This window comes from Sminthopsis crassicaudata, chromosome 5, assembly GCF_048593235.1.
Source record: "Sminthopsis crassicaudata isolate SCR6 chromosome 5, ASM4859323v1, whole genome shotgun sequence".
Taxonomy (NCBI): Eukaryota; Metazoa; Chordata; class Mammalia; order Dasyuromorphia; family Dasyuridae; genus Sminthopsis; species Sminthopsis crassicaudata.
This window is the reverse complement of record NC_133621.1, coordinates 100,337,004-100,349,385: the sequence shown is the minus strand read 5'-3', so window position 1 is coordinate 100,349,385 and position 12,382 is coordinate 100,337,004. Positions and strand designations below refer to the sequence as shown.

The 12,382-nt window shown below is 35.1% G+C and overlaps 1 protein-coding gene across 1 annotated transcript in view; it reads left to right on the top strand.

Moving 5' to 3' along the window:
- The window catches only part of LOC141542966 (maltase-glucoamylase-like), a 157,702-nt gene that overhangs the window by 101,266 nt on the left and 44,054 nt on the right, over positions 1 to 12,382 (top strand). Inside the window, exons 68-79 of the mRNA XM_074267708.1 lie at positions 174 to 223; positions 1,122 to 1,292; positions 2,753 to 2,905; positions 4,227 to 4,421; positions 5,190 to 5,344; positions 7,578 to 7,746; positions 8,038 to 8,134; positions 9,274 to 9,386; positions 10,176 to 10,301; positions 11,268 to 11,396; positions 11,508 to 11,618; positions 11,831 to 11,893. Coding sequence (XP_074123809.1) covers positions 174 to 223; positions 1,122 to 1,292; positions 2,753 to 2,905; positions 4,227 to 4,421; positions 5,190 to 5,344; positions 7,578 to 7,746; positions 8,038 to 8,134; positions 9,274 to 9,386; positions 10,176 to 10,301; positions 11,268 to 11,396; positions 11,508 to 11,618; positions 11,831 to 11,893 — 1,532 coding nt within the window. The remainder of the gene's footprint in view (positions 1 to 173; positions 224 to 1,121; positions 1,293 to 2,752; positions 2,906 to 4,226; positions 4,422 to 5,189; positions 5,345 to 7,577; positions 7,747 to 8,037; positions 8,135 to 9,273; positions 9,387 to 10,175; positions 10,302 to 11,267; positions 11,397 to 11,507; positions 11,619 to 11,830; positions 11,894 to 12,382) is intronic.

Below are 12,382 nucleotides of genomic sequence, written 5' to 3'. Positions count from 1 at the left end.
GACAATGTGTGAGTTGCTTTGTATAGTACCTTTGTATTATGTGAATGTGAGTGTTTTAAAGACACAGAGGGTGGAAGAATGAAGAATCAGGAAAGCTAAAGGCCTCCACTGGAGCAATGGTGAATATATTCTATCTGAGGATATGCTAGTTAAAATTCATTATCTTTTTGCAGATACTTATGAAAGGGGGAATTACTATTTCTCAACCTTCTCTGCCAATGAGGTGAGTGCTACTGGTTCCTTTCATTACTTGTTCACTTCCTCAGCATCTCAAGGGCACTGAAAGCTGATAAAGAACACTATGAAGAAGGGCCTAGGTTATGATAACCCTTCTGTAAGTCATGACTTCTCCAAGAGCCACCCTTTGGTCCAAAGCATATAATGAAAACTTCCAAAGCATCCTATCAGAGGATATCAGCAACTCAAATTGGAGTTGAGGAAGGACTTCCTACTGATTTCTTCCTAATGGAGAAGACATGACATACAATAGACCTGGAAGGAGGAGGAAGCACCTACCTTCCCCAATTCCTCCACTTCCTGTTTTCACTTTTCCTAATCCTATGATATCAGATATTTGAACACTATTTTCATTTACTGGACTTCTCCCCTTTTTTTGCTGAAAATTTAGATTTCCTTCCAATCCCCACCTTGTGATCCTTCTTTCATTTTCCATGATCTTTCAGGTATCACTGAGAGTAATTCAGTAATTGCAGACATTAGATAGACATGCACACATATCTCTGAAAGTTCATATTTCTCGTATGTAAAAGTTAGAGAATTTAGAGAATGTGCCAGGAACCAGAATCAAATATGAGAAGCCAAAGGGAACTTAGTCCTTGATTTCTTATCAATCAGACTAATGAGCTTATTCATTAGAAAAGATGGAGAAGAGAAAATTCTTGATAGCATCCATTCTAACAGAACAAGGAATTTCAGTGGCTTTTCAGCCATTTACCCAGTAGAGCTTTGGCTAATTGATTTGACGGAAGAGAAACTACTCATGAGTACTTATGATTATTATTTCATTTTAATATTAAGACAGTCCTTCCCTCCCGTTGCCAGAGAAGGTAAAATGATTAATAGAATTGGAGATAGAGCAAGTGTCTTTGGATGTCTTTTAGCATCGCCTGGATGTGAAGGTTATGCACATGAACTACAGTGATCCAAGTGGCCTTGCATTTGAAGAGATCAAAATCTTTGGATTCAACCTCAAACCTGTTACAGTTACTGTAAAAGAAAATAATGTTCCAGTTCATTCTAATGCTGAGATCAAATATGATCCTGCAACAAAGGTAAATATTTCCTCAATAATTATCAAATTTCCTCCATAACTAGGTTTTCTTGTTTCATTTCTTAAAGGACTAGCCTTCTTATTTTACATTTTAGCTGATATTTAAATGGGAGTATTGATAACATTTACTTTGAACAACTTTTGTTTACAGAGAATATTATAAATAATTGAAGACTTTTCCCAGTTATTCAAAGTCACACTTATTTGTTCTAGGTATAAGTTTTGATTTAAATGAACATGTAAATGGTCATAAATTTACAGCTGAATGAAAATTAACTTCAGGGTTGCCTTTTGTAAGACAAAAAAATCATGCATATTTTCCCCTCCAAAAATGTCCATAAACAGATTGTTGTTGTTTTTTTCTTTATTTGCCTTTTTTTTTTTCATGACTGCTTTTATTCTATATTAATTACTGAAAGAAAGGTCAAAAATAGCCTTTCTCCAGGGTGAAAACTCCAGAAACAAGAGAACCACCAATAAGCCCTTTTCTTCAGTATTCAGTAATATTAGTTCCTTTTGACATCAGCAGTATTAAAGATGCTCTTACTTTTCAATACTCCAGCTGAAGTTACATGTTCATTTTCACTTCTCTATTCACTTTTTGGTCTATATTGCATTGCATTTTAAAGATATCTGAACCATGAATATATCTCATCATATGAATTTATGGAAGATTCTTTGGAAATAGTTCATGCTAATGCTTTACAAATCCTTTATCAGTACGATGGGGCAACCTATGAAGAAAATTTATCGTAAATAAGTTTTCTTCATAGATTGCCCAAGTGGTAATATTTTGAAAATATTTCTTTTTGACAAGAACATTTTTGACAACTTTTTGACAAGAACATTTCCATATAAAATAGAATCTGAGGCAGGAGTAGCTAGACTTCTTTTGAGAATGACTAGAACTACATCTAACAGGAGCAGGATAATAATGGAAACTGGCCTTTCCTGTGTAGTTCGAAAGATAAAATTTTGATCAATTTATTTTATGAAAGGGCCACAATTATTTTGCTAATTATTTCCCACTATTCTATCAAGTCTTGTAATAGAAAAAACATATAACTTTGAATTAATATCTAAAATTAGAATCAAAACATCTGAATTTGTCAGATAGAAGGGGATTTAGAGATCCTTTTATCCAGTGCCTTTTTTTTGCTGAGAGATTGAGTATTCAACATGAAATCAGCTGTTTTCCAAAGAACGTTTGCTCTTGTTTTTTTAAATTTTTTGTTTTGTTTTGTTTTTGTTTTTGTTTTCATGAAATAAGACATTAGTTTTGTGTTCTTAACAATCTTTAGTTATGGTGAGAGAAAGAAGGAAGGCAAAAACACCAAGAGATTCCATGAGAATTGAGATGAAGAAAACCAGTTTGTTTTGGGGGGGTGTCAAAAGAAAGAATTTTTGATAGACAGAAATATTGACTCTTGCTAACTTAGAACATCTTTTCTGACATGACAGGTTGTAAACATCACAGGTCTTCACCTTGAACTTGGGAAGGGATACACAGTGGAATGGTCAACTCACTTCATAGATACAGAAAAATTTGACTGCTACCCTGATGAATATGGTGTCAATGAAGAAAATTGTCGATCACGTGACTGTGTCTGGGAGGTAAGATTTGAAACACACATAAACACATATATACACACACACTTGCAAGATTATCCCTGTCATCTTTATTTCACTTCAAATACATCATATTGATACCTCCTTCTCCATTTTAATGAGATTAGGCAAGATAAAACATGTTTGGCAGACTTGAGAAAGTAAATCATGAGCCCTATGATGGGAACAACCATTGCACAGATAGTTCAGTCTCTCCTTGTAAGCTGCCCAAGTACCTCTGATTATCAGTTGTAGAGAAATTTATCTCTGATAATACAAAAGAGCCAAGCAGATATTATAAAGTAATTAGGTATCCTGGTAAGGTTTTTGGTTTGTATATTCTTCCTATATAACTAATTAGGTCAGAATATAAATGAGCATAGAGTTTCTCAGTTTTAGAAGAATCTACAAAATCACAGAATTCTCACTAATTTTGTGTTTTTGTGAAATTGGAGGATCCATTCTCTATGCCTCCCAAGCCCCTGGCACTATTGAAATTCATAAGAATCTAAGCCACAGCTTTATTAAATTATCTCCCCTATAGAACCACACTAGGGAGTAAATTGATTTGTTTCTGTGACTTGTAAATGTAAATCCTATCCCGGAGTTGGTATATTCCTATACCAGAAATATTGAGCAAAATGTAAAATACTGACATATTACCAGTTTCCTTTTGTTAGAGAGATTTTTGGAGAATTTTGGCTCTTTTATATGTTCTCTCTAGTATTCTTCTGGTTTCAAAAACAGAAACATGGTGGAGGGGAGGAATAGACTTCCAGAGAAGACCTTGGGGGAAAAAAGCCATTGTGGTGTAAATGAATAATTGTTGGACCTGGAATCAGGAGAGACCCTCTTTCAAATCCCAACTCTGAAGTTTACCATTGTGAGATGAGAAAAGTCTCATAATGCCTCAATCTCAGCTTCTTAATCTGTAAAACAAGGATAAGAAATTCTATTATATTTATCACAAAAATTAGGAGGATCAAAAAAGTTAATGAATGAAAACAGTTTTCCAACTTCAAAGAATTATATAAATTTTTTTAGTTACTTTTGTTTCTATGGGAAACCCACCTTCCAGGAAAAAAAATTCTGTAGTCTCATGTGCTGACAAGACATTGTATATCAGGTACTAAAAAATAATTTATTAAATACTTCATATGTTCCAGAAACTATATTAATCCCCAGCAATAAAAAGAAAGAATTATAAAAAAATCTTTGCTCTCAAAATGTTCACTTTCCAATTGAGGAGATAACATGGGGCTAGATATGACTTACTTTCCCTCGATTTTTGTCATTCTGATGAGTTTCTAATGTTTTTATTTTTCAGGAAGTCAGTTCCCCTGGTGTCCCTTTTTGCTATATCACAAAATATTATTATGCTGCCTCTAATATTCAGAGTAGTCCAGCAGGCCTGACAGCAACTATCTCCCGAATTTCTGGAGTCAATCACTATCCTTCTGCTCCCATAGATCAACTTCGCTTGGAGGTGACTTTCCATACAAACAACATGCTGCAGTTCAAGGTATGCTCAGCTTGGCACTCTTATTATCAGAGTGGTGTCCAGGAATCATCAACATTATTTTTCTGCTGTATACATTGTGGCATGTTAACATAGGTGTCATGATTCTCTCTATTAGTATTATATGGGCCAATTAACAATCCTGGGACTTTTCCCCACCCCTTCACTTCTCCAAACAAAGTTTCATCTCTAAATTGGGCATTTGAATGGTCAATCTTCATAATTCAGGCAGCAAAGTAAAACAACTGATTTGGAGAGATGTCTACTGAGATTATCTGTCTAAGATAAAGTTCACATAACTTTGCTATTTAGATTTAGAAGTGAGAAAAACAGAGATTGCCTGGAGATACCACAAATCTTTTGGCTTCAGTTCCTTCTGTATGGATTTGTATTACAGCATTTCTAACTTCACAAGAATGAATGAACAAATGAATGAAAGTTTAATTAATTTACTATTTGCCGAGTACTAGGGCTACCTTAACAATCTCATTGTTAGTTATACTTGGAATTTTCAATAGTAGAACTACTCTAGTGTCCTTATCAGGCTTTCCCTTAAAAGGAAAGGATTTATGTATGCTTGAAAAGCAGAAATTGAATGAAAGTACTTCTCTTGCCACATATTATTTCAGGACTAAGTTTCAGGACTAAAAGCTGATTGAGCTTCAGAGTTTATGGAATCAGATCAGCACTAAAATGAGAGAATCTTATTTTAAGATCACGAATTTATGAACTTTGAGTTATTTATCGAGACAGTGGTTTTCTGTTTCCTAGATTGACGATGCCAACAACAAAAGGTATGAAGTCCCAGTACCCTTAAATGTTCCAAGCTCCCCCATCAGCCAATCAGAAAATCGTCTCTATGAAGTAACCATCAAGGAAAATCCATTTGGAATTGAGATCCGCCGAAAAAGCACAGGCACTGTGATGTAAGTTGGTTTCTGTTGCTTAGGAATAGTAGGAAATGGGCAATCAGAATTTTGACTTGACCTGGATTTCTGGAATAGTGCAATGGGATTCTGGGTTTGCTCACTAAAAACTTGTGATCTGGATTCAAGTCTTCAATACTTTTCTACTGTCCTACAGGGTAAGATATATTTCTATATGCATATTGAGTGCATATGTTATTTCCTTTTCTCAGTTTCTGATGAAAATAAGTTTCACTCACTCTTCCTCCCTTCTCCCTTTTCTCCTTCAATGTAAACACTATTTCATCTCTCTTTTCTGGCAGATAATTTGTGCTATTTTACCTCTCCCTTTTCCCACAGTACATTCTTCTCTCATCCCTTAACTTTATTTTAAAAAAGATATTATCCCTTCATATTCAACCACATCTATGCCCTTTGTATATTCTTCTAACTGCCCTAATAATGACAATGTTCTTAGGAATTACAACTATCATCCCCCTATGTAGGAATGTAAACAGATTAATCAATTGTGATTTCCCTTTCCTGATTACCCTCTTATGCTTCTCCTGAGTCCTGTATTTGAAAGTAAAAATTTCTGTTGAGCTCTGATATTTTCATCACAAATGTTTGAGAGTCCTTTATTTCATAGAGTGTGACCATTTTTCCTTTGAAGTTATACTCAGTTTGATGGGTATGTGATTGTATATTGTAATCCTAGCTGCATTGTTCTCAAGAATATCGTATTTCAAGTCCTCCAGTCCTTTAATGTAGAAGCTGCTAAATCTTCTTTTATTCTGACTGGTTCCACTATACATGTATTGTTTCTTTCTTGATGCTTGCAATATTTTCTCCTTGATCTGGGAGTTCCAGAATTTGATTATAATATTCCTGGAAGTTTTCATTTGGGGATCTCTTTGAGGAAGTAGTTAGTGGATTTTTTTTTTTTTTAATTTCCATTTTGCCCTCTTATTCGGGAATATCAAGATAGTTTTCCTTGATAATTTCTTGAAAGATGATGTCCAGACTCTTTTTTTTTTTTTTTTTTTCCCCATGGCTTTCAAATTGACCAATAATTTGTTAATCATTTCTCCTTGATCTCTTTTCTAGGTTAGTTGTTTTTTCAATGAGACAATTTGTGTTGTTTTCTATTTTTTCATTATTTTGGTTTGATATAATTGTTTCTTGATTTCTCAGTCATTAGCTTCCATTTGCTCAATTCTAATTTCTAAGGAATTCTTTTCCTCAATGAGCTTTTGTACCTTCTTTCCCATTTGCCCAATTTTTTTTAAGGCATTCTTCTCATTAGCTTTTTGTATTTCCTTCTGCATCCCTCTCATATCTCTTCTTAATTTTCCTTTATTTCTCTTGCTTGATTTTTAAAATCCTTTTTGAGCTCTTCCATGACCTGGGACCAATTCTTATTTCTTGGAGGCTTTGGCTGTAGGAGCTTTGATTTTGCTATCTTCTTCTGAGTGTGTATTTTTTGTTTTCTTGAGAGACAGCTTGTTGAAACCAATTAAGCAAGAGAAGTGTAATGAGTGGTAGCATAGGGAAAAGAAAGAAGTGCTAAGGAAGGGAACAGTATAAATGAGCAGATATATTTGGATTTTATTTTAATAGATTAAAATATTTAACAAAAACCATGTATAATAAAAATGATCACAATGAATATTGATATAGTGGTTACTATGTGGCAGGCTCACTGTGTTAGGTAACTTTGTAATTGCTGTCTCCTTTGATCCTTATAACAACCCTAGGACATTGGTCCTATTTTTATTGTTCCCATTTTACAGTTGAGAAAACTGAAGTAAACCGTAGTTAAATGATTTGCCCATGCACTTTATAGATACTGTGTCATTTAGCTGCCGGATCCACTGCCTCAAGCATATTTGATTGTATTGAATTAGTACCATTCCGTATATTGTTCTCTAATAGTTTTATGTATAAATATTTCATATTTTTATCTAGCCTGTGAGTTTCCTGAGGATAGGAACTATTTTGTCTGCTTTTATTTCAATTGTATCATCCTTGTTCTCATACCATGCCCCTTGTTCTTGTGCCTAAATCCCATTTGCTGTAAAAACTTCTACAGTCAAGGTCTTCAAAAGTTCAGACACTTCAGAAACTTTCTTTGTTCTGAAATCTAGTAATTGAAGTGAGAGCAATTGTGACTATTCTGGAGATCCTGTGGTATGCACAGGGGAGCACAGGAATTCTACTCTCCTTACAATCCTGATCTGTTCTTGTGTTTCAGTTGGGATTCCCAAGTCCCTGGCTTTACCTTTAATGACATGTTCCTGCGAATCTCCACCCGCCTTCCATCCCACTACATCTATGGCTTTGGGGAGACTGAGCACAGGACATTCCGGAGGGACCTCAACTGGCACACCTGGGGAATGTTTTCTCGAGACCAGCCCCCAGGGGTAAGGGTCAGCAACTGGAATATCATAAGACATGTGATTTGTTTATTCACACATATTCTTTTCTTTGGCCCTCTTCCAGGATTAGCAACTCAGGCTCTTCTATTGAGGCTAATTATGAATCTGAATAACCCAACTATAAATTCTTATTGAGTTGAATCTCCCTCTCATTTTTCATTTTTCTTGGCACCTTGAACCTCCCCCAAGGAAAATTGTAGATCCAGCTTAAATACCATTTTCATTTGTGTTCCTTGGAGTAAACGATGACTGACCTCTTTTCATCTGTTGATGTAGTATAAGAAGAATTCCTATGGTGTGCACCCCTATTACATGGGTCTGGAAGAAGATGGCAATGCCCACGGAGTGCTCCTGCTCAACAGCAATGCCATGGGTAAGATGATAATTTCTTTACTGACCCCACTTAACTGAAGAGATCTGGGAAGTTTCTGAGTCGGACAGTCCCAAAAGAATTCCGATTAAATAAAATTCAATTCAGAGTTATTAAACTACATCTATGAACAAATTACTGTACTATTATCATCAAGAAAGATAGAGAAAAAATCCCCATGATCCATACTCTTAAACTGTCTTTAAACTTAACCTGTCTTTAAATAGAGGAGACACAATATGTATATAAGTAATATGCAAAAATGTTCTTAATAGGGAATAGATAGTAGGAATGAACAAGGGGCTCTAAAAATATAGAAGAGGGAAATCATTTGGAGGCATGAGGGAGAAAAAGGGCATTTTAAACAAAAGGGATAGTTTGAACAAAAGCAGGGAAAGTTTTGCATATTATATCATAGAATCATCAATTAAGACTTGAAAGCAACTTTAGACATTATTAATCCTGTTCTCACATTTTATAGAAAAGAAAAATTAAGGCCCACTGAGCTTATGAAGTGACTTATGTATAATCACATAAATAAAAAGTGAGATAGTTAGTATTTGACACTTGTTCTCTGACTCAAAATTCAGCCTTCTTTGCAGTTTAAAGTGAAGGAGTAACTAGAGGAGTCCAGGTTTTATGAAAGAAACATGGGATGGGGAAGGTGAGGGACTTGTTTGGAAGGACTGGTTGTTAGATGTGAGAAGATTTCCATGTGTGGAATTTGCATTAGGCAGAGAAATTGTAAGTCTAGAAAAAAGATGTCTATCTTTCCTAGATAGAAGAAAAGGAAAGTACCGAGCTGCAGATGTGGATTTTGAAGCTTTTTTTTTTTTTTTTTTTTTTTAAGATTTTGGTAGAACTTCATAGAGAAGTTCATTTATATAGAAAATGTGCTAATTCCTCAGATATTGAGTCAACTGTCAGTTCTGAATAAGGATAACTGTAATAACAATGAGAGCTGTCTATAGATGGAATGAACTTTTTTTTTTTTTTTTTTTTTTTTTTTTTTTTGATGGAATGGAACTTAAGGAACTTAAGGAAATTGTCTTTTCTCATCATTGGAAGTGTTCAGAAGATAATTAGAGTATCTCCTTCCTGTGAAGGTGAGGGGTATTGAACTTTTTTCCTTCTTCTTCCAGACGTGACTTTCCAGCCCACCCCTGCACTGACATATCGTACCATTGGAGGCATTCTGGACTTTTACATGGTTTTGGGGCCAACTCCAGAGCTTGTCACTCAACAGTACACTGAGGTAGGAAGTCGTGAAATCCTTCCTGTATATAATCAAATGTTATCTGAGAAATTTTAATGTCCTTAGCACTTTACACCTCACATCCATTCTTCTCCTCTGTGTACAACTTGTATCTACCCAGTTATCTTCATGCACGTGAGCTCTTTGAAGACAAAAACTTTTGCCTTCTTTATATCCCCAGTTCCTGGCAATAGTAAATATTTAACAAAGCCTGTTAATTCATCTACTGCTAATGACCTTCCATAGCCACTATCTTTGCAGCAGCATATTAGAAAGCAATAAAGAAAAGACATTTTACCATTACATTGTTATAGAGATCTTTTAAGGACAGTCAGTTCCTATTTATTGTGCCTGATAAAAATCCCAGATGTCTTTTTTTTACCAAAGTATTTTTTTTCTAAATACATGTAAAGATAATTTCATTATGCATTTTTGCAAGACTTTGTGTTCTAAATTTATCTCCCTTCCTTTCTTCCTTACTTCCCTCTTTCTCAAGATAGAAGGCAATCTGATACAGGTTAAATGTGTACATTCCTCTTAAGACTTTATTTTTCTATAGTGCCTAATGATTTACACAAATGATCTCTCTTGAAATGGTAGAGATTCCCAGGAATCCTGCCTTTCTAGTTTCATGTGCTTTGGCATTACAATTAACCTGAATTTTGAGGCTACCACAAGTTACAGGAAAACTGTTTAGTGATTCTGTATTTGATACAGGTTTATGTTCCTTCCCTCAAGGGAATGGAGTCTATATAAACTATATTTTGTCCTTTTTTTTTTTTTTTTCAGTTGATTGGCCGGCCAGTGATGACTCCTTATTGGGCCTTAGGTTTCCAGCTGTGTCGCTATGGATACAAGAATGATTCTGAAATTGCTGAACTCTATGAAGCCATGGTGGCTGCTCAGATTCCCTATGTATGGACCTTCTCTATCCAGCGCACTCACACCTCTTTCCTTATCCCCCAAATTCAGCCTCTGTAATTGTTCATTTCTCCTCATGCCTTTGAATTCCTCTTTCTCTGGCTTAATTATGAGAAAGCTCTCACACATATTTTATATATTTTTAAAATTTTATTTTTTTATTTCTGATACACATTGCTTTATGAATCATTTTGAGAGAAAAAAAATCTATAATTGAATTAGAGTATTAGAATATTAATAACAAATGGAGCATCCCATCTTGTTTCTGTCCAAACATGCAATTTCACTTCTAAGTATCATCCCTCTACACTAAATATTTTCAAAATAATATTTTATTATTTTTCCAACTTACAAGTAAAAACTCCTTTAGCGGTTCTTTTGAAAAATTTGCGTTCCTAATTATAATATACTGAATTATTGATTGAGAGCAGAGAGATCAGAATAATAATTATAGTCATAGATTTAGAGTTAAAAGACAACTTGGAGACCTTGGAGTCCCATCCCCAGAGGAAACTGGGGCAGAGCTTGGTTAACTGATTTACTCAGGATTCCAATGCTAATTGTCTAAGCTAGCACTTGAACTTAGGTCTTCTTCATTCCCAAACGTTGTCATTTCCACTATATTCCACTATTATTTAGAGGTATGAGTGCATAGGTATTTCAAAGGATTTTGATTTCATTTTGAAATGTGTCATATTATTTTGCTGGAAGATTATGTTTATAGACTGGTGCAGCTTGAAGTTTTGCAGGTTGATAATATATCGAGTATCTCATTCACATTCTAGATATTGGTAAGGAGAAGCAGTCTAGAAGTGATTGTGATAGATTCCAATCCGGAGTTTTAACCTGATTCTGAGAAAGAATATGTGCAATTGATCTTCTACATTGCCCTACTGAAAAGACTTGCTCTGGATCTGTTGTCATGGAAGTGACATTCCCTCACTTTCCTGTTTCTTCCAGGATGTGCAGTACTCAGACATTGATTATATGGAGAGGCAGTTGGACTTCACCCTCAGCCCCAATTTTGCAGGTTTTCCCAATCTGATCAACCGAATGAAGGAGGCTGGGATGCGAGTCATCCTTATTCTGGTATGTGACTGAGAAAAGTTTTTATGTTTTCTTGCTTATTGGGCATTGACTTCCTTTTCTTTGAGTAATTCTGTCTCTAACACTCCCCTAACCATCATCTGTTGATTGCAGGACCCAGCCATTTCTGGCAATGAGACCCAGCCATATCTTGCATTCAGTAGGGGATTACAGGATGATGTGTTCATCAAATGGCCAGATGACAGCGGCATTGTTTGGGGAAAGGTAGAGTTTGGGATGAGAGACGTTAATTATATTTCATGACCGAATGTGAAGGATTATCAGGATATTTATGGCTGAATGACTCCTTTTATCTCTATGTTTCTGTGTTTGTGTGAATGAAGGCAATTAGGACATAGGATGTTTTATTTAAGCAGATTGATTCCAGGAATTCTATAGATTCTTTACTATCACATATCCTCTTTTTTTTCCCTCAGGTTTGGCCAGATTTGCCTAATGTCATCATCAATGGATCTCTTGACTGGGACACACAAGTGGAGGTAAAAGATTCTTCAATATTATGACATGTGGAAGTTTTGATTATAGAGAAGTGTTTTGTATCCCCTAGATTGTGAAGACTGTAATCAGAGAGAAGCAATAGTTTTCCTTACTAATCCACCACTCAATACAGTACCTGGCATATAATAAGTACTTAATAAAAGTGGGTTTTTTTTTTAATTTTTTATTTTTGACCAACCAATTCTTAAGTGAGATTGGTCATGTCCCTTTGTGAAGTCTCCAAGATGCTCTTACTGTGTCCCTTTTTAATAGTTCTCTCTGTGTCTTTCTGCCTCTGTTCAGTCTCTCTATCTTTGTCTATCTGTTTGTCTCTTTGTCTCTGTCTCTGAATTCTTCTCTTAAATTCTTGTTTTCCTACAATTCTTTTTTGGAAGTATCCTTCCTTAAAGATTACACATTATTTTTGAATTCTTACTAGGCAGGCTACTTTCATTGCTTCTCAACTTCCTTCCAAAAGGCATTAGTGCACA